Genomic DNA, 20131 nt, shown 5'->3' on the forward strand with positions numbered 1-20131 from the left:
GGAGCGCGGCGGCGGCGGCGGGCGGAGCGGGGCGCGCCCGCCCCATGCACCGGAGCCATGAGGGCGGGCAGCCCCGGGGCCCGGGCCGCCGCGTCCCGGCCGGCGCCGAGGCGGGCAAGGTGAGAGCCGCTGCCGCCGTCGGGGCCGGGAGCGGGGCCCGGAGCGGGGCCGGGCACCCCGGGGAGGGCGCGGGCCGGGGCCGGGGCCGGTACCGGGGCCGGGGCCGCTCGCTGCCTCCCGCGCCCGAAGGGGAGGATTTTCCATCCCGGCGTTTTCTGGGGCGTTTTGTGCTCGGCGGAGGGAGAGGGGGAAGAATTTCGATTTTTAATTACTACCATTAAAAAAATCAAATTTGCAATTCTTTGGGTGGCCTGATGGATTCCCTGATTGACAGCCGGAATTGACACTCTGGGTACCTCTTATCTCGGGCATTTACGGCAATTTCTAATTGCAGGTAGTTTGTGGGGTTTTTTCAGCGCTTTGGCTCGCATGGGAACCGAGCGATTACTTCAAGAGGCCCGGGTTAAGTGCAGGCAGGGAGAGAATTCAATCCACATTCAAATTGCTTCATTAAAGAGACGCAGCTTTTGTTGCAAAGGATTTAAATGGCCACTAGAAAGTTCTTATTTATTGTTTTGAGGCGGTTTATATAGGGTGCCCCGCGCTCGCCCGGCGCATGGAGCCGCAGCCTCCCTCTCCCGCTCTCTCCCGCAAGGTGATGCCGCCGGAGCCGCTGCCCAAGGGGAGCGCCCGCTGCCTCGACCCCCACGCCCGCGCCATGGTAAGCGGGGCCGGGGGGCTGCGGGGACCCGCCGGGCCGGGGATGCCGGGGGGCTGCGGGGACCCGCCGGGCCGGGGATGCCGGGGGGCTGCGGGGACCCGTCGGGACGCTCCGCGTCGGGGCCGCGGGGGACGGCGTGGCCCCGGCTAACGGCCCCGCGGCGGCTCTGCCCGCAGTCGCAGCCCGACGGGGAGCCGCTGCCCGGCGCCCTGGAGAAGGAGGACGCCCGCTCGGCGCCCAGCACGCCCTCCACGCCGTCCGTCTGCTCCCCGCCATCCTCCTCTTCCTCCACGCCGTCGGCCGGCAAGAACGTCTGCTCCAGCTGCGGGCTGGAGATCCTCGACCGGTACCTGCTCAAGGTGAGCGGCGGGGGCGGCGGGCGGCGGCGGGGGGCGGCGGGTGGCCCCGGGTCTCAGCCCCCTTCTCTGCCGCAGGTGAACAACCTCATCTGGCACGTCCGCTGCCTGGAGTGCTCCGTGTGCCGCACCTCGCTGCGGCAGCAGCACAGCTGCTACATCAAGAACAAGGAGATCTTCTGCAAGATGGACTACTTCAGGTAGGGGACACGGGCTGGCGGGGCGGGGGGGGCAGCTGCGGGTTGAAACCCCGGGGCAGGGGGCCGGCTGCCGAGGGGTCGGGGCTGCTCCGGCGCTGGCGGGGAGAAGGGTTGAAAAAGCCGCCGGGCTCCCCGCAGCAGCCGGGGGGGAGAGGCGTCCCCTCGGGGCACGGGGAGGAAGGGGATTTGGGGTGCAGCTGCACCACCTCCCGGCGGGGTTTCTGACCCCCCCAGCCTCGCTGCCGGGGTGCCCGTGCCCCCCAGCCGGGGCTCTGCGGGCCGCCCCCAGCCCCGGTGCCCCTCGGCGCGGCGGGGACTGCGCGGCGGGGAATTGTCCCCTCGCCTGGGGAAACGCTGGTTGAACGGCGTTGCCCCGGCTTCTGCCAGGAGGGTAAATGCGGACCTGACGGTCTGCGGCGCCGAACGGCTTTTGGAAACCTCTGTCTGCCGTGTGGCATCCGAAATGCCGAAGCGTCCGTGGCGGGAGTGCGTGAAAAGAACCGAAACAAATTACCGGCACCGCAAGTCCCTGCGGCCGGGCCGGGGCTCGCCGGGTGCCGTCGGGTTCGATCCGGACCTGCACCCCCCGGGGGAGCGTGTCCTGCCGGGAGGCTGTTTCTGGCTTCGACGGTCTTTTGGTTCTAAACCTTAAACCACGAATTTTCCCCCCAAAGAGTGGCGTGAGGGGACGGAGCGCCTCACTGGGGCTTAACTAAACCTCAGAGCTCCCCGCTCTGACTTTCCCCATCCCACCGGGATGAGGGAATACTGTTTGCCCCCGGAGGAAGGGGAATCACGGGCAGGAAATGAGAATGACCCCGGCGGGGGGCTCGGGGGGCTCGGCAGCATCCTCCCGCCGCGGCGGAGGGCTCGGGGCTGCCTCCGCGGACAAAGGTGCCGTGGGCAGGGCGTGCTCGGGGGGGGCGGCGGGGGGAAATACCTTTGAGATTTCTCCCAGTGTGTTTCACGGAGAGGGTCGCCAAATACTTGGTTCTCGGCGGCTCAGCCCCCGTCCCCGCCGGACCGGCTCCCGCCGCGGGGTGCGCCGCTCCTCGGGCTCCGGGAGGCGGGTGCGGGGGCTGCGGGGAACCGGAGCCGTCCCCGGGGGGCCGCGGCGCTCCGCGTCCCGCCCGGTTGTTGTTGTTGTTATTATTATTATTACTATTATTTTTCGACTGCTGGTTTTTGGGTGATCTCGCCGAAATCTCCTTCGCGCCCGGCAGAAGTGTTTGGGGAAGTCCGCGGTGCCCTTGTGCTGCTTCGGGGCACTTTCAGCGCTTTCATTAATTAATAACCGTTCCGATGCCGCTAACGTTGGGGTTTTTTTAAGAGTGGACCTTTCCAAAGGCGGTTTTAAAGTAGCGCCTGGCTCTCTAAATTGCCTTCGAGCAAATAAAGCGAAGAACATCTGTTAAAAATGTACCTTTTTAGCTAGAAACCCCGGAGGCAGCGGGCGCTCCGCGGGTCTCTGCCCGCCGGCACCGGGGATGCCAAAGGAAAACTAAAACGAAAATGGCTGAAGGCGCCGCGGGACCCCCCCGGTTCCTGGGCGGCTGGGGCGGGGGGGCTCCCGGACCGCGCTTCGCACTTGCCTTTTGCATAAAAAGATGGGGGGGTGTTGTGGTTTGGGGGTTTTTAGTTTGTTTTTTGGTTTGGGTTTTGTGTTGGTTTTTTTTTTTTTGTGAAACGCCGTGCGGCGGAGGAGGCAGCGCTCGGAGCCGGGCGGGAGCGGGGACCCCCCCGCAGCCCCCGGGTCCGTGGGGCTCCCGGTGACCCTCGGCCGAGCCCCGGGCCGGCCCCGCTGCGGTGCCCGTGGGGGGCAGCGGGCGGGGGTCGCTCCCCCCGTCTGCCGAGGGCGGCCGCGGCGGAACCCGCCGGGTCGAGCCGCGCCGTCGGTGCCGGTCTGCGGCCGGGAGCCGCTCGCCGGGGCCGGGGCGGGTCGGGGCTGACCAACCCCCCCCGCCCCGGCTGCCCCCTGGCAAACCCGGCTCGGGGGCCGCTCGCCCGGCCCCGGTCCCCTCCTGCGCCCGCCCGGCTCCCGGGAGCATCCCGGCCCGCAGCCGGGTGAGCCCGGGACAGCCGGGACCCGGCACTCGGCAAAGGACAAACCTGACTCTTGAGATGGTGGGTTTTGGTTTTGTTTTTTTTTTTTAAATTTATTATTTACTGCAGATGAAGTGTGGGGGTTCTTTTTTTTAAGAGCAAAGCAGAAAACCCGTCTTGACACGTGCGGGTCTTTGGAGCCAAGGCGGATGGGAAGGGGCGGCGGGATGCGCTCTGCCTTGGAGCACACGGGGGCTTTTATCCCACCAGCGCTAATTCCCCGGGAGCCGGGGCTGTTCGCGGGCAGCCGGGGCTGGGGGGCCGTCAGGCGTGGGGCCGTCCACGAGCACTGCCCCGCTGCCGGGCAGGCCCCGCTGCCCGCCGGTGAGCGCTTTCAGGCCTGGTCTGTCCGACCTTCCCTTCCCCGTTCGCGTGGGGGGCTGCGTAAGTGCTGGCGCTGCCGCGGCTCCGCGGCCTCGTGTGTGTTTTTAAGCAAATGCTGCTGTTTCCTGTGTCTTGTCAAATAATTGCATTTGGCATCCAGGGCTCCAGCGCTTCGAGGAGGACCAAATTAAAATTGGAGCTCATTGAGGAGGACATTGCGTTCCCGGGCAATGCGAGGGCCGCTCACGGCCAAGCTCCCACGGCTCCGGTCGCAGGGAGGCCCGGTGTGATCCCAGTGTGATTCCCACAGCACCCCGCCGTGACCCCGTGGCTCCCTGCCTCGCTGGGCAGCCCTAAGGCACACAAGCGCAGGGTCACCGGTCCCGGCGTGTGTCCCTGGGGGCTGGGACAGCAAGAGACCAGCGGGTGAGCCAGCACCCACAGCTCAGCCACGGCCCAGGTGACCTCCGTCACCCCTCGCCGTCGTGCCCCGCTGGGATGATGCTCCTGCTCGAGCACCGCCGTGGCTCGGCGTGGAGATGGACTCACTGCGGCAACCCGCTGCCGGTCTGCTGTGCGATTTGGGGTGGTGTCTGGAAGCCGCAGCTGACTCTGGGGGCTGTGTTAGGGGCTTCCTACAGAGAGGACTCATGAGGTGACAGGAATGTTTGGAGCTGTGGGTGGCCCTGGGCGTCCCTTGCCCCATCCCCGCAGGCAGGGATGGGCAGCAGGGCTCAGAGAGCTGCGGCACCCGGGTACGAGCGAGCGACGTATGAGAGCCAGGACGCATCAGGGCGTCCTCCCGCCTCTGCTCTTCCCGTGCCCCAGATGTTGCGGCCGCCCCTGGGGGAGGCGGGATGAGTGTCTCTGGAATGAGTCTCTCTGGGATGAGTCTTTCCCGGTAATGTCGTTGGCAGTTTCCATCTCCCAGAGCAAACCGTTGCGGAGAGCCGGCAGCATCCGCTCAACCGACCACAAACTACGCGCAGGGCCTGAGCCGATGGCTCCGGCAGATGTTGGTGATGCCCCGGCCTGTGTTGCAGTGCTGGGCTCGGAGAAAGTCTCCGGCTCTGCGTCTCCTGCCGCAGTGTGGCCCCGTCCCTGTCCCCACCAGGCGGGTGGCAGGACCCGTGGGGAGCCCCTCGCCTGGTGCTCTGCCACCCTGAGCAGACAGGGCTCTTTAGACTCTCCCTGCCCCGTGAGCTTGGTGAACTAAAGTCTATTTTATTTTTGAGCCGTTATTTCCAGTGCCAACGGGTCAGGGCAGCCTGCTTGCAGGCGTTTCTCTTCCCGTTCCTGCGTTGCTTGCGGTGATGGTCTCTGTTGGGTTGACAGCGGGTGCCCGTGCCCAGCCCCAGCTCAGCGTGGTTTCTGTAAAACCTGATCACTGCGGACGATGCCGGAGGCAGGTGTTGGCCGAGAGCCACAGGCACAGCATCGGCGGTTGCCGGTGCCGCAGCCTGCGCAGTCCCCGTGCTCGCGTCTGGCTGCCGAGCCTCAGCCTCCCGCCGGGCGCTGCTTGTGCCGTGGCTCTGCAGGGGACAGTGGTCTCAGCCCCTGCCTGCGCTGGCTGCTGCGGCCCCCCGAGCCCCCGTGCCCTCAGCAGCCCCTGCCCTGCTCCCTGGGAAGTGCCACCAACCTGGGGGTCCCGCCTGGCCCTGGGGGGACACCGTGATGTGGGTCTGGGGCCACCTGGGTGTCTCCCCTAGATCCCAGCTGGTGTGTGATGGGGACGTGTGATCTTTCCTGTGCGGTGCCCTGTGCCTCAGTTTCCCCTCTGTCCCAGAGGCGTCGGGACGTGCCTGTCCCCGTGCTGTGTTCCCCCCCCCCCCAGCAAGCTGTGATTCAAGCGGGGAGCAGCGATTACCACGTGCTATTAGCTTGGTAAGCCTGCCCCTCGTTTGATACCGTTCAGCAAGTACGACTGTTTACATAGCACATTGTTCAAAGTAATTCAATTTACAGGAATGATCTTTACTTCTAAATAAAAAATTAATACAGTTCTTTTGTTTGTGCATTTATATAAACTAGCTGGCACAAAGTCAGTTTACAACGTTCCCATCTGAAGTAAATTAGTGAAGTCTCTTAGCTAGGTCTCTGTATAATTTCAGCACAGAAATGTCCTCTCTGAAGCAGCGTTTTTGGGTTGTTTTTTTTTTTTTTGGTCAGCTATGGTCAGGCTGAAAAATTTAAACCTTTCTTTTCCTCCCAAATAGTTTTGCAATTAGTAATTCCATCGCAGAACGGTCTTTCTGCATCTTGTTGAGCCCATGGCGGGCAGCAGCTCTGCAGCGTGGGGTCGGCGCCTGTTGGCTGCGGTGGGCTGACCTGGGCTCTTCCACCACCCGTCTGTGGCGGCCGGGGCTGCTCTGGCCGACCAAAACCGAGGGGCTTGTGGTGCGGGGTGTCTCCTGCCATTTGGTGTGGTCATCCCTTCTTGGTGTTTTGTGCCTGTGCTGAGAGATGCTGGAGCTGCTCGGGCAGGGTTGGCAGCAGCTCCGCTCCCCGGCCAGCGCGGGGGTCGGGAGCATGCAGGCCCCGGCTGCGGTGGGGGTCCGGGTGGGAGCCCCCGGGAGCCGGAGGCAGCGGTGGCTGGTGTGCCGGGGGTGTGCGGGGAAGCTCAGCGGCTGCAATCAGGGCTGTGTCGGAGCCAGCATCAGCTCTGTGGTGACAGAGGAGATGCTCGCTTCTCCCCTGCTGCTCTTGCTGCTCATTGCATTTATTTTTTTAAGCAGCAGTAATATCAAAATGCAGAAGCCAAACCAAGGCTGCGCCTGACCCTGCCTGTGCTGCAGGCAGCACCTCCTGGCAGGCGCCGACCCGGGGTTGCAGGGCCGCGGGGCCACGTCTGCTGCTCCCCGTGAATCGCCCACGCTCAGCCAGCAGCATCCCGACAGAAATGTTTTTTTCAGAAGTGAGCAAAATGCCCGGCGCAGGGATCCTGGCCATCTTGTTGCCTCTTCATTGCACTGAGCTACTTTCCAGCGTAACTCACATAGGCGCGATCATCATCCTCTTGCAGCGAGGAGACTCCTCGTAGGAGGAAAAAGCAGATGCACGCGCCTGTACGTGTGAGGAGAAAACACATGTTTTGATTTACGGCAACGGGAGAGAACCAGCTCTGACACAGTTTCCATCCGAGTCTCACACTGGCTGTTATCAAAATAAAAAGCCCACGGGCTTGGAAGCTGAATCATGGCGCTGCGTCACCTCAGCCCCTTGGCCGCATCTGGCGCCGCGGGGCCGGGGCGAGTCAACGCCCCGCTCCTGCCCGCGCCGCTGCCTGTGCCGCCCTGCCGCCGGGGATCGGCACCGGTGGGGCGGTTTCACTGCAGCTCTTTCCCTGCGTGGGTGTTGGGGGGGTTTGAGCTGGATGGGGCGAGCGATGGGGCCAGCAGCAGCGCCCGCGCCCCGGCGTCGTGCTGCCTGCCCTCACCCTTGCCCGCCCTCATCCTGCCTCTTCTCCTCCCGCAGCCGGTTTGGTACAAAGTGCGCCCGCTGCGGCAGGCAGATCTACGCCAGCGACTGGGTGCGGCGAGCGCGGGGCAACGCCTACCACCTCGCCTGCTTCGCCTGCTTCTCCTGCAAGCGGCAGCTCTCCACCGGCGAGGAGTTCGGTTTGGTGGAGGAGAAGGTGCTGTGCCGGATTCACTACGACACCATGATAGAGAACCTCAAGCGAGCGGCGGAAAACGGTACGCAGCCCCAATGCCGCGGTCGTGGCCTCGCTCCGGGGGCCATCCCTGTCCCACGCGCTGACCCCCATCAAAGGGTGCCGGGGTTGGTCCCGTCGTCGCCAAAAGGGGACGATGGGTGGCCCTGGGGAGGCTTGAGCGCGAGGCCCTGGGCTGGCAGAGGGCTCGTGGGGGTGGCCAACGTGCCGGCAGCACCCGCGGCTCGCGGCAGACCCGTGTGCCGCAGGCAATGCCGGGGACGAGGCCCTGGTCCCGCGCAGCGCGATGCGCAGTGCGTGAGGAAGCCGCTGGGATTTTGAGGCTGTGAGTCACAAATCTAGAAGGTGGGAAAGCTGGCGATCCGACAAAACCTTCCCCTCATTTTCCACCCGCCCTGCCCGCCTGGGGACGTGCCGCTCCCAGCTGGACCGCGCCGCGCGCTGCTGTCCCCGCCGCGGCGCGCCGCGAGCAGCTGGCCAGCCTCTGCTTTCCCAATCAAGTCGGTGACACCGAGGTCACGCAGCACCGCAGCTCCTGTCCCCTTGAGCCCGGCCCCATCCTCCTGCGTGGCAGCGGGCAGAGAGATGCTCGGAGCAACAAACCGGCGGGGTTAGTCCGAAGCGGTGCACAGCGAGGCCAGGCAGTGCCGGGGGCTGTCCCGCGTTGGAAAGCACCTGAGCTATGTTGATATGGCAGCAACCGCAGCTCAGGGGAGCAGGCAAACCCCTGGGCTCGGTGCCGCGGGAGCTCGGCCGTGCCCAGGGCAGGAGGGAGCCCGGCCGGGTCCTGCCCGTGGGCTGGGGCTGAGGCCGGGTTCGTCTCTCTCCCGCGCTTGTGCCTGTGGGGAATGACGGCTGTGGCGGCTTCGAGGCTGTTTGCTTTTAACACATGGGCGCTGTGCCGGGCGAGGGAAGGGTGCCCAGGGATGCTGTGCGGTTGCAGAGTCACTGAGGGAAGTGCCCGGGGCTGCCTTCCCACCGCTCCCCATGCCTGGGACCCTCCTGGGGCTGGGGCTGGGCCGGGGCATTGCCCCCAGCCGGGCACAGGGCTCCAGCCCTCGGTGCCCCTTGCTAGCACTTGGTGGGCATGAGGAGGCAAACGTCATGTCCCGGCCTGTGCAGCGTGTGGAAACCATTAACAACCTGACATGAAAATGACGTGTTTCTGTTTACAGCATTTGAGTAAGAGGATGAAAACAGAGTGCCCGGTCGGGTTGGGAGGGTCTCGGCTTGGGACACGGCTCGCAGCATGTTGGTCCATATGGTTGGCTGCTGCAGAGGTGCGAGCGAGGCAGCGGGGAGCAGGGATGGAGGGGGAGAAGGCACACGGCCTGAGGAGCAGGCTGGTGCGAAGATGGTAGGGTCTGGCGCCGGGGGGTCCCGCAGAGCCGTTACTCCAGCCGAGGGCTGGAGCGGTGGGTTTGCCGCTGCTCCTAAGGACCTGCTGGTGTGGGCTGAGCCCCCGCGGTGTCGGGGCAGGGCTGGGGCACGTGGTGAGTGTCCTGCATGGGTACCAGTGTCCAAGTGTCCCCTGGTTTTGAGAAGGGGATGGGATCGCTTTGGAGAGCTGCAGTTGCTGCAGAGTTGGAGAGCTACGGTCCCCCCCTCCAGTAATTACCCAGCAATTTCTTCTGCACATGAGGTTTTACATACAAGAAAAATAAACAGATGTTGCTGAAGTCAGAGTCCCATTCATCATCCGAAAAGAACAAGTCAAACTATATGAGAAAATCCTTCAACTCAAGCCAAGACAATCACAGCCCGGTCCAGCTTGCAGAGCGAGTGCTGGGTTGTACAGGCGCATCCTGGGAGCGGGGCGAGCGCCAGCCCCGCGCAGGCATCCTCCCTCATCCATCACTCGTCGGTGCTTGACCAGCACTGCCGAGAACAGCCGGGCCGGGTACGACATGGGCTGCAGCAGGGACCCCAGTGAGGAACGAGGGACCCCAGCTCCGGCCACCCTCCCTGCAGGCTCCGTAGCTGTGTGAGCATGGCTGGGCTCACCCCGACACCGTGCTTGGGAAGTGGGTGGACAGTCGCCCCTGGCACGTCTCCCGTAGTGTGGTTGCTGCTTAGAGCATGGGCACCCCAAGGCCATGGGGATGGTGCTGCTCCTGCTGCTGCTCCGTGACCCAGGAGGAGGAGGAGGTAGGGGTGCCAGGAGGTTTTGGGGCCAGGGAGAGGAGCAAAGAGCCCAAATGCTCTGAGCAAATGAAACGACTGATGGAGGCAGCGTCTGCAGGGGAAGACGGGGTCGCGGGGAGCAGTGTGGGGCAGGAGTGACGGATGTCTGTGAGCCCGGCAGAGGCAGGGTCCCCTTCTGAGCTGCTCCCTGGAGGATGTGGCCAAGCAGTGACAGCGAGTCAGGGCCAGGGGGACATCAGCGCTTTCCTTCGCACACCGCCTTGACATCCGTGTTCCCGCTGCCGTCTCCCCATCCCTCATTCCCCTTAGCTTCCACCAACTTGCTGCATTTTTTCTTAATTCAACAGTAAACTCTTCAGGGCCAGTGGTGTCTCCTTCCCGGTGCGTGGAGGGGCTCAGCAGCCCGGGGCAGCTCCCGAGTGGCTGTGCCGGCTCTGCTCTTTCTCCTACTGCTTGCAGCAGGGATGCTGTGGGTGCCCCACGCTGCGATGCCAGGCGTGTTGTCCCCCGGTCAAGCGGCCGTTGCCCGCGGGGCCGGCAGACAGGCGAGCAGACTTTCTGACCTGCGGCACACGGGGCTTCTCTCTCTTGTAGGCAATGGGATCACGCTGGAGGGGGCTGTGCCCTCGGAGCAGGACAGCCAGCCGAAGCCGGCCAAGAGGGCCCGCACCTCCTTCACCGCCGAGCAGCTGCAGGTAGCGGGGCTGGGCCGGGGGGGGCCGGAGGGGCTGCGGCTCCCCGGCCTCATCCTGACCCCCTCTCTCCTCTCCCCACCCCAGGTTATGCAGGCACAGTTTGCTCAGGACAACAACCCCGACGCACAAACGCTTCAGAAGCTGGCGGACATGACGGGGCTGAGTCGGAGAGTCATTCAGGTGAGGGGCGGCCAGGGGTGGGCAGGGTGCAGGCACCATCGGCCGAGCAGCCCCAAGCAGGGCCGAGGGAGGGGGTGCACCAAAAGCCTGGTGCTAGACAGGGCTCGCATCGCCGTAGCCCCTCGCTCCCGCACATCGACCCTCGGACTTGCGGCATCCAGCAGCTCCGTGTTGCCTCACCGGCGCATCGGCTTCCCCAGCTCCGGTAGCGATGCCAGCACCGTCTTTCCTCTGTCTCACTCGTGGGTTTTCTGTATGTTTTTCCCTCTTATGATGCAATGAAAAAACCCCATACAGCCCCAGCCAGTCCCAGTAAAGCTGCCGTTAGCACACAGTCCCGGAGCCCAGTGCTCTGCCCTGACAGCAGGCACGGGCAGCGCGGGCGCTTCCCCAGCAGTCGGCAGCCGTCCCCGCCGTGAGCAGGCAAAGTTGGTTCAATTCGGGAAGCGTTGGGATCGAGAAGTTTAAAGAAAAAAGGGGTTTTTCAGCCCCAGGGGACGTGGTGGCAGGGAAGTCCCCACGCTTGTGCTGTGTGGGAGGGGAGGGAGAGCGGTGCTGTAGGGATTGGGAAATGCCCCCTCTGCAACTCCCAGCTCGCCGTCTCCATAGACAGCCCAGCTTTGCCCCTCGGTGACATTTATACTCTTCACTTTAATGTTCTGCTGACATACTTTTTGCATACAATAAAAACATGAGTGATTAAAATAAATTTGGAGCTTTCATCCAGGATTGTTTTGCCAATGACACATTTAAATTTCGTGTGTGAAAATCTGGCTCGAGCCTCAGTTATCAAGATTCTTCATTTAGCTAAAGATCAAGCAGTCTGCACACTGAGCTATTTTTTATGTGGATATTTTTTAAAGGCGCTTTGAACAGGAAACAATTTGTCAAATGCTATGACTGTTTCCTTCGCTGTGGTCCAGCGTGCTCGGCCTGAGAGCTGATCTTTGCTCAGCCTTGGAGAAGATTTTTCCTCCAGCTATCTTTCAAAAATTAAAGCATAAGAAAGAAATCACCACATTAGCATAAAAAACCCCCCTTCCACGCATGTTTTAACCCTAGGATGTAATCCCCTAACTATTCCTTTAATTAAAAGCAGTGGGATATGGTCAGAAGGCTCATACCTGCTGCTCATATGGACTAGGGCTGTATCCCACCACAGTACCCTCCTTTCTCAGCTTTAATGTTCTGCTGATGTGGTTCTTGAATATGATAAACCACAAGTGATTAAAACAATATTGTTTTCATCGTCCCTAAAGTCACATCTCCTAGTCTAAGCTTTTATTCAGTTTTGTCTCCCCTTGTCTCTTGCCTTGCAATGCTCTTGCATTTCCCAGCTGATCTCAGCTGTGTTTTTAGGCCAGGCTAGCTGGGGTTGAAGGTTAAAATCTAAATAAGACCTTGAAAGGTGCTCCCATTGTTTAAAGTGGAAGCCGTGCAGGGACAAAGCTTTGCATATGCCGGGATGGATGAACCCAGCCAAAGCTCGGGTACGGGGGGTGTTTTTGCCCGGCTGCTCCCCCAGCCGGTACTGTGCTGTTACCGAAGGCTTTCACAGCCCTTCGAGCTCAGGGAGCAGCTTGCTGTTAAAATTATTTTAGTGTGGGAGGGAATAATGTGATCATTAATGTGAGTTTCTGCATCACCTGGCCAGGGTGTTTCACTCAGTGACTCCTGCGACAAGCTTGAAAGTTTTAATTACCCTAATAAAGAATGGCGTTTGTTTCAACCAAGACAAATCAATAGTACAGGTGCCACTTCAGCCGCCCTAATGTCTGTACTGTCTTGAGACAAAACTCTTGCTCTAGTGAGTGTAAAACAAAGCTATGGAAGCTGGTGGAATGCTGGTGAGGTATTTCAGCATGCAGATTTCTAAATTTGATTGCTTTTTTTTAAAAAACTTGGAAGACACACCCATCATAGGGTCTTGGTGAAGGACCACGCTTCAAATCAATTGTGTCTCCATTGACACAGGGTTTGCTGCTTTTGTTTCAGGTTTGGTTTCAAAACTGCAGAGCCCGCCATAAAAAACACACCCCCCAGCACACGGTGCCGCCCTCGGGAGCCCCCCCGTCCCGCATCCCTTCCTCGCTCTCTGATGACATTCACTACTCGCCCTTCAGCAGCCCGGAGCGGGCCCGGATGGTGACGCTGCACGGATACATAGAAAGTAAGTGCCGGGTCGCGGGGCTCCGGCAGCGGGGTGCTCGGGGACGGCAGGGCAGTGGGGTGCTCCCTGGGAGCAGGGGGTAGCACCACGGCACAGAGCGCTGTCAAAAACGCTCTTGTACTGCGGGTGCACGACTGGTGCCCATGCTGCTCCTCCTCCTCGTGGTCTGATGAACTTTGTCTTTGGGATTTTCTGAAGGCCCGTTTACGAGGAAGCCCCAGATGAGAGAAGGAGGGGAGAGGGAGCTGCTGCAGCCTCTTTCCCTCCATACCTCATCCCCAGGAAAGTCACTGCCTGGGTTTTACCAGACTGGTTCTTGGCCCTCCTTGTGTTTTCTTTGTCATGGAGAAGAGGCGAGAATGTGCTCTGTTGAGCTCGGTGGTCAAGTGGTCTCCTTCCTGCTCAGAAGATCAGAGTTGCTTTCTCTAACAGTTGCCACGTGCCGATGAATCATTTGCGAGTGGCGGGCAGCTTTGGTCATGCCTGGACGGAGGTTTTGGCTCCGTGACTCTTGCGAGGCTTCTCCTCTCCCTCGCCCACGCAGGCTGTAGTAAAATGTGGCTCCTGCTGTGCCTCTGCCTGATCCACCGGGCTCCACTTCTTCCACGCGTGTCCCGAGCTGCTCCCTGGTGGAAGCCTGACCGTGCCGGTTGGAGGGCGTGTGTTGTTTGTAGTAACAGAGGCTGAAGCCTCTTCTCATCCACAGGTCAGGTACAGTGTGGACAAGTGCACTGTAGACTTCCCTACACTGCTCCACCAGTGCACCTCAAAGCAGACATGGAAGGACCACTATCTAATAGGGGTGAGAAGGTAATTGTAGTCCCTGTTTCAGGCTTTGGGGCCAAACTTCAACTGTAGCAAAGATTTTTGTGTAACATCGTTGCCACTGCCGTCTCTTGTCAGCATCACTGCTTCTCCATGATCTCTGGCAGCTGCCGCCCACTCATGTGTCTTTTCTTAATTTTGGTGGCCCTAGATTGATGTACCAACTGTTGGTCAAAATGGCATCACTTTTGTTCTTCACTAAATACCCCTCGTTGTTGTGATGTGCTGGGATGCTGTGCCTGCATTCACTGAAGGCTTTTGACACCCTCCTGCCTGAACTCCTCTCTCTCTGGTTTCTCCCCTTCCCGTGCGCAATGAGCTCCGTTCTCCTGCTCCGTTCCTCAGCTGCCTGCACACGTTGTCGGTGCGAACAGCAACTGGCTGTTAACAACAGAGCAGAGGGGACATTTCGCATGTGCTAACTTTCTGGTTTTCTATGAGTTAATAAGAAAGATTCATTTCTTGGGGATTCCAGTATTGCTTAAAAAAATAACAACTGGCTGTTACAATATCTGAAGCAGGAATGTTGTTTCACAATGTCTGGCCAGGAAACAATATTGCATGTTGATATTTTTCTGTTCAGCACTTAAAGTATCTGTCTGTTCTAACACACAGCTTACTTGGGGGCAAGAATTCTGAAACATGCTTAGGCTCATAAGATTTTATTTAGGATCCCAGTTTAACTGACTTCATTTTGAGGAAACACTGAGCCTTTGGCAACTCTTACTGGTTTTAGCTTTTGTCTTTACTGTTAGAAGTTCTCAGCATCTCTTCTAATCTCTCTCTATTCAGTGCAGCAACGATAGCTTATTGAGGTCTGTTTTGATAAGCACAAGCAGGGGCACAGCAAAGTTACTTTTTCAGTCTAAATGCTACCATTTTGTCATGCACAGCAAGCTGGAGAGTTTTCAGAAAATATTACACAGTCCTGGTGCCGTCGTTCAGGGAAACTTCACTGCAGCAAGTAGCTCCTGTGATTTAAGTGCAGTTACTGGCTCGCAGCTGTTGCAGAACTGGGTTCTCAGGACACAGAGCTGCCCCCCAACCAGCTCCTTTGCCAAACAATCACTTGCATGTTGAATTCCTGAAACCTGAAGCAGCCTCTTTTTCCACATCCAAAATTTTTTAAGAGCAGTGATAGCTGAGATCCTGGGAAAACACATGTAAACGCTAAGTCTCTGTTTCCCTCTGCGCATGGGGCACACCCCCCCACTCCTCTCGGGGTACCCAGCGCAGCGGCTGTGGGAGAGCCGAGTTGTGACCAGCTCAGCGGCTGCTCCCCCTGACTGACGGCAAGGACAGATGCTGTACTTGCAGAGCAGCGAGGTGTAGTGGTTTGAGGGAAGCCTGCGCTGGTTAGCAAGTGAGGTGGATGGAGTAAGGACCGTTGGTAATGGTCTTCATCTTTCTTGGTAGCTGCTGTATCGCAGAAGAAATAAATTAAATACTGGTTTCAGTGTGTTGCCCAGTATGACATGGTTTCACAGCTAAAGGCGTGCCCGGAGGTGCACCTCTCTCTCAGGCTGTGCGCTGCCATAGTCCTGTCACCTCCCGCCTGGGCTCCTCGGCTGCCGCGCGTGCCTTCCCCGACCGGCTCCGTTCCGTGGGCAGGGCTGGCGGCTCCCGGGCAGACAGTGGTTCCAGAGAGGGTTTTTCCATTGGGAAGTGGCTGCCACAGCGGGGCACATGTCTGTTCTGTTGGTCCCTGAAAACACATTTCCATTGCGAGGGCTGTCTGTCTCTGAAAGCAGCTAACGCTCGATTCCCGTTTTTCCCACTAGGTCATCCTCTTTCAGTACTGACTGCGCGAACTCTTCCTCATCTGCCCATGGCGCTACCAGCACCACTGCCCCTCAGCCGCTGAAACACAGCGTCCAGCCCAAGGCAACTGTTATCAGTCATGCAGGAGAAACTCAGATCCAGCATTCTCAGTTATTTCCATTGACCAGCACCTAACATCCACTATTATTTCTCCAGCGACACTCTGTGTATGTGTGTGTTGAGTGCAGAGTTACATTTTTCACTTGTTTCTTGTGGACTTGTAGAATGACCGTGAGTCTCTCCAAGGCAATGCCAGACACAGTCAAAATTAGTGACTCTACTGTGCTTGCTAATCTTGCTCCCAAACCCATGGGAATATGAACAAACCAGAACATGCTGAGTCTCAGGGGGGGGTCGATGATCACCCCTGAACATAAAGGAAGGAGGAATTTACGTGGTTTGGCCTGATTCTCTTTTTGCACCAGTGAAGCGCTGTCGGTTCCCGGACATCCCTCCTTATTTCCACTTGCATGTGTGAAATCTGAAATGGGCTTTTTGGCTCAGCAACTCGATATATACACAGACCTTCCTGAGCCAAACTCGCGGGTAGCTGAGACTCCACTAAGTGGAAAACACGATGCCAGCTGGAAATAGGCAGTTTTTCTTCCTCCTCAAAGTGCTTTAGAATCACATGTCCTTTGATCACTTTAAGGTAAGTAAATCTTAGTGTTTTTCCCCCCATTTTATAGGAGGGGAAACCAAGATGTCCTAAACTGAGTGAGAGGAACCGTGGGGGTTGGTGGCAGAGCCAGGTTTAGCACCCTGTAGTTTTGATTGCTGACTTGTTCTTAGAACACCGAATATCTCTCTCCTTTCACAGCCATCTGCCAAATCTTTTTTTTTTTTACTCTTGTTCTTTATTAACAAGCTACTTTATTTCCTTGGAGTCATATTGGATCACAAATGGGTGATTTCAGAGTGTACCTACACAAAACTCTCAGACACTCCATACTCTGGGATTGGGAAATCCTCAATGGAAGCTGGCCGTAAAGGTGTAGAAATGTTCTGCCCTGGTGCGGACCCAAGTTCAGTCAGTGGAAACAGTGGGGTAGAAACTGGAGACCAGTTAAAAAGGCGAAAACCGCAGTGAGGCCAGTAGGAGCAGTCGCTAGCTGAGTGAGTGGACAGCAAGGTGCTGGCATATTCCTTTACCTGGCAGCAGCGCTCTGATTCCCTCTGCCCTCCTGTTCTCCCTTGCTGCAGCACGGCTGTTGCTCCTGCCAAGTCCTCGGACGACGGCGCAGCCCAGGAGGACTGCTGCCGGCGGGGCAGGCACCGCAGGGCTCAGTGCAACAGCAGAGGAAGTGCTCAGCAGTCTGGCCCCAAATCAGGAAAAAAACCCCTGAAATGATCCTCCATTGACGGTAATAACAAAAAGTAAACAAGTAGCCTTTGCTAGCCCTTCTCAGTTTGCACCAAGCCAAGAGCAGGTCTGTAACGAAACCTCTCTCCATGCAAGCACACGGGTCTGTCTTGCTGCTAAGTGTCTGCGAGGCCGCGTTTCCAAGAATGTGAAAGCCTACTATGAGCCACAGTTAGTGCATAACATGACTGAACTGTGCCTGAGGAACAGAAGACAGGAATCCATCCGTTACATAACTTGTTTTTAATTCGAACTGTAGATACATGTGTTTTTCTCTCTGGGAGATCCTGGATCAATCTCCAGCATCGGCCGGGTGGGCAGCCATCCCACTGGTTTGGCCAGCCCATATTGCACACGAGGCAAGCCTTCTCCTGACCGTGCCCCCAAGCTCCGTGTGACACCGACGGCCGGACACGCGGCTCCAGCTAACCGTGAGGCACGCTCGCCGCTCTGACCGCACGGGGAATGGTGTAGGGAGATGTGGATGTCTGCTGAGGTGGCCACCAAGATCTCTTGGCTTGAGAAGTAACTGAGTACAAGCATGCATTGATACTTGTTGGAACAAATATATATATATACACACACACATATACCTCTGTGTGTGTGTGTATATATATTAAAAAAAAATACAGAGCGAGAGGGAGAGTGTGATGGTAATACCTTGGACAGTTAGGCCAGTATTCTGTCTAATTGCAGCCAGCAGCTAGCAGCTCTATCCGCAATTTAAAAAACATTTGAAAGGAGAGAGGAAATTAAGTCTGCAAAGTATTATTGTCACCTCCTGATGTGCAAATAACCACTTCCAGTGTTTAGCCAGTGACAAGGCACTCCCGCACACCTGACCTGACTGGAACCACTGCTGCAGAGGCATCCCCTCAGGGAGGGGACAGTCACCGGTTGCACCCATTGCAGTCACTTTTGTCCTTGTCTGTAGCAATGAGTGAAGGACGGGTATTCCCTTCGTTGGCTGTCGGTGGAGCATTTGTAATCGAGAGGCTGAGGTGGATTGCTGTGTCCGCATGCAACAGCCTTAAGACACTGGTGGTGGTTGGCAGGGTTGCCGGGGCCCAACTTTCTCCTCCATTTGTGCTTGCGCATCCTAATGATCGTTTAGTTGTGGAATTAGTGCCATAAACGAATGGGTAGTTATTTCATTTAAGACTGAAGGAGAGACTTCAGGCTGTAACTTGACCTGACATCCGACAGTACTTGAGATTTCCACAACCGTTTTGTTGAGGGAGAAAATGGTTTGATGCATTTATCTTCTGTCTCGGTGGTGCAATGAAAGGGAAACTATTAAATACGTGTCTGCTAAATATCAGCTTAGTTACTGATCAGAAAAAACCCACTTGTAAAATGTACTGTATATCAACGTTTTTGTAACTGATACCACTGACAGGACTGGAGTGCAAAGCAGAGGGCCAAGGGAGCGTAGGTGCTGCTCTCCGCTGGAAGTGGACTCACCACTACCCGTGGGGCCAACTGCCCCCCACAGACTGTGCTCCGGGGCACTTTCCTCCGTAAGTAGCCAGGAGCAGCTTTGCTAATTCAGAAATCAGGCTCTGTTTATATTAAGCCCAAATTGTTTGCAAAAACTGGAAGCAATTCAGCTTGTGCAGTTTTAGAGCTAATTATGTGTATGGAAAATACTCAACTGTACCAAGAATGTAAGAAATCCTCTAATTTATTCAATACATTGTTTCACAACATATTTCACACTGACTGTTGCCACTGAACCAAACCTTATCTCAGGTCATTTGCATTCATCTCCTGTCTGTAGATTAAAAAAAAATAAAATTAAAATCATTCTCATTTTCTTAGTTTATTCAGTAATTGCCAAATGGGTTCTGGTGCAGCAATGCAGACTCCATGTACTAAACTTTTCCAGTTGCTATTTACAAAACCTTTTGCAGACAAAAATCCCATGAAGATAGCCAGTGAAAGGCTTTTCACTCAAGTTTAATAAGGTAACTAAATATGCCTAGGGTCTGAAAGTGGAATGGTTTACAGTTTTATTACCAATTTTTTTTTTTTTTTTTTGGCTCATGCTGGTTAACCCCGATGTCCAAGCTAAAGGTGCTTACACAACTTATTAGTTGGGACGGGGGAGTAGGAACCAGTCCTGCACTACTATCAGTGATTATCTGTAGGATGCCAACTATAGACACATCAGTTTTATTTCATCCACCAATCATTTTGTTGTAGCATGTTGCAATTCTGCATGTCTTGGCTACAATGGTTAAAAAAATTTCTCTGAATGAGTGGACAGTCAAGACTAATATTTATTTTAAAAAAGTAAAACTAAATTGTAAGCACTTTTTTGTAAAACCAATGTCTGTTTTGTTACATACTTTTAATGTTGTGCTTTGTAAATGTCTTATTTGTGTAATAAATAAAGTTAATGCAAGTAGAAGTGCTGGCACTTACATCCAGAAAATGATGTAATTCCATTTTATTTTATTTTTAAATACTTTCTGGCTTACTAATCAAGCAGCAACCCACCCAGTTTTCCTCTTTTATTATTTTGTTAAACTCTGGCTTCAGGAGAGTTCAACAAACGTTCGTAGTAAATGGATATAATTTCCTAGTTAGCAAACCAGTCATTAAAGAATACCTCTGGTGTACATTATTACAATGATCAATCAATATCAAAGTACTGAGCAAAAAGAGAGGAAAGGAATTCACCAGGACAGCTAACTAAAATCTGGGAAAATAATGTTGATTAAGATGGATTTGAATGACTTCAACACTGAATCTGAGGCACTCTTTTTAGCAAATTGTTTTCAGGCTTAATAACGTTTATATATACTACACTACACACCTCTCAGGAATATTATTGTGAGTACAGTCTGCTTTTTTGCCATGGCTTTTTCTCAGCATGACTGATTAAATGATTATTTCCATTTTTGTTTGTGCTGACAAAGATGACAAAAAGATTATATTCCTGTAGAGGGAAAGGGTGAGACAAATCCACGAGGACAAATTAGATTTATTGTGAATCAGATTACCTGCTTTGGGATATTATCATCTAGCAAAAACTGTTTTCATGGTTTCGGTTTATGTTGAATTGTTTCATCCCAAGCTTTCCGGCAGGTCCGAATGATCCATTCATGCTCATCATCATCTAAAAGGGAAATAAATAAAGAGAACGCCAAATATCACCATGTCAGATCTGCTCTTTGCATCACTAGGGTCCAGCTCAAACAAGCTATTTTTCCTTTGAGAAAAAAATCCATTTTTAGCCATTGGCATCTCTTAGAACACATTTTTTCATTTCTTTGAAAGATTGTGTGCTGTTGTGTTGGAATTTGTCAAGGCAGGAGGTACTGGATCTATGGCAATGACTGATTATTGGTCTGTTTGATAAGGTTAGCTTGGGCAGAGCTATGCGATTTACATGTATAGATTTTATTTTTTTACTTTTTGGCAGGAGATATGTTGAAACTATCAGAAATGAAGATACACATTTTTTAAATACTGTGTGTTGCTTGTTGG

The 20131-nt window shown here is 56.1% G+C and overlaps 3 protein-coding genes across 8 annotated transcripts in view; 1 reads left to right on the forward strand and 2 right to left on the reverse strand.

The window, feature by feature from the left end:
- Positions 1 to 19073, forward strand: LHX6 (LIM homeobox 6). Of its 5 annotated transcripts, none has more exons than XR_008239293.1 (11): positions 4 to 119; positions 641 to 781; positions 958 to 1140; positions 1216 to 1337; positions 7239 to 7459; positions 10177 to 10277; positions 10362 to 10457; positions 12453 to 12627; positions 13334 to 13437; positions 15234 to 15925; positions 16477 to 19073. XR_008239293.1 is itself a non-coding variant. In XM_052814448.1 (10 exons), the coding sequence occupies exons 1-10, from the start codon at positions 45 to 47 to the stop codon at positions 15252 to 15254; spliced, it is 1164 nt and encodes a 387-aa protein (XP_052670408.1). In that variant the 5' UTR covers positions 1 to 44; the 3' UTR covers positions 15255 to 19073. The 5 variants fall into 5 exon arrangements, 3 of the variants coding, with proteins under 3 accessions (XP_052670408.1, XP_052670407.1, XP_052670405.1); XR_008239294.1 differs by having other exon boundaries at positions 16896 to 19073; XM_052814448.1 differs by having other exon boundaries at positions 1 to 119; positions 716 to 781; positions 15234 to 19073.
- LOC128154200 (carboxyl-terminal PDZ ligand of neuronal nitric oxide synthase protein-like) overlaps positions 6037 to 20131 on the reverse strand; it is an 84503-nt gene continuing 70408 nt past the window's right edge. Inside the window, exon 12 of the transcript XR_008239292.1 lies at positions 6037 to 6050. The gene's annotated coding sequence lies outside the window, so the exon portion shown is untranslated. The remainder of the gene's footprint in view (positions 6051 to 20131) is intronic.
- Positions 17412 to 20131, reverse strand: part of MORN5 (MORN repeat containing 5) — a 16005-nt gene continuing 13285 nt past the window's right edge. The window contains exons 5-6 of one of the 2 annotated variants that reach the window (XM_052814451.1): positions 19645 to 19760; positions 17412 to 17735 (exon numbers count right to left, since the gene is read on the reverse strand). In XM_052814451.1, the coding sequence (XP_052670411.1) occupies positions 19681 to 19760 (80 nt within the window). In that variant the 3' untranslated portion in view covers positions 17412 to 17735; positions 19645 to 19680. Of the gene's footprint in view, positions 17736 to 18304; positions 18411 to 19644; positions 19761 to 20131 lie in introns of those variants that run through there. The other variant, XM_052814450.1, reaches the window with a different exon arrangement.

The sequence above is a fragment of the Harpia harpyja genome, chromosome 19 (genome assembly GCF_026419915.1).
Source record: "Harpia harpyja isolate bHarHar1 chromosome 19, bHarHar1 primary haplotype, whole genome shotgun sequence".
NCBI classification, from domain to species: Eukaryota; Metazoa; Chordata; class Aves; order Accipitriformes; family Accipitridae; genus Harpia; species Harpia harpyja.

Coding starts and splice junctions, on each gene's coding strand:
- LHX6 (XM_052814445.1), top strand. CDS start 45: ATGCACCGGAGCCATGAGGGCGGGCAGCCCCGGGGCCCGGGCCGCCGC. Junction 7,460..10,176: donor CAAGCGAGCGGCGGAAAACG/GTACGCAGCCCC, acceptor TCTCTCTTGTAG/GCAATGGGATCACGCTGGAG. Junction 10,278..10,361: donor TCACCGCCGAGCAGCTGCAG/GTAGCGGGGCTG, acceptor TCCCCACCCCAG/GTTATGCAGGCACAGTTTGC.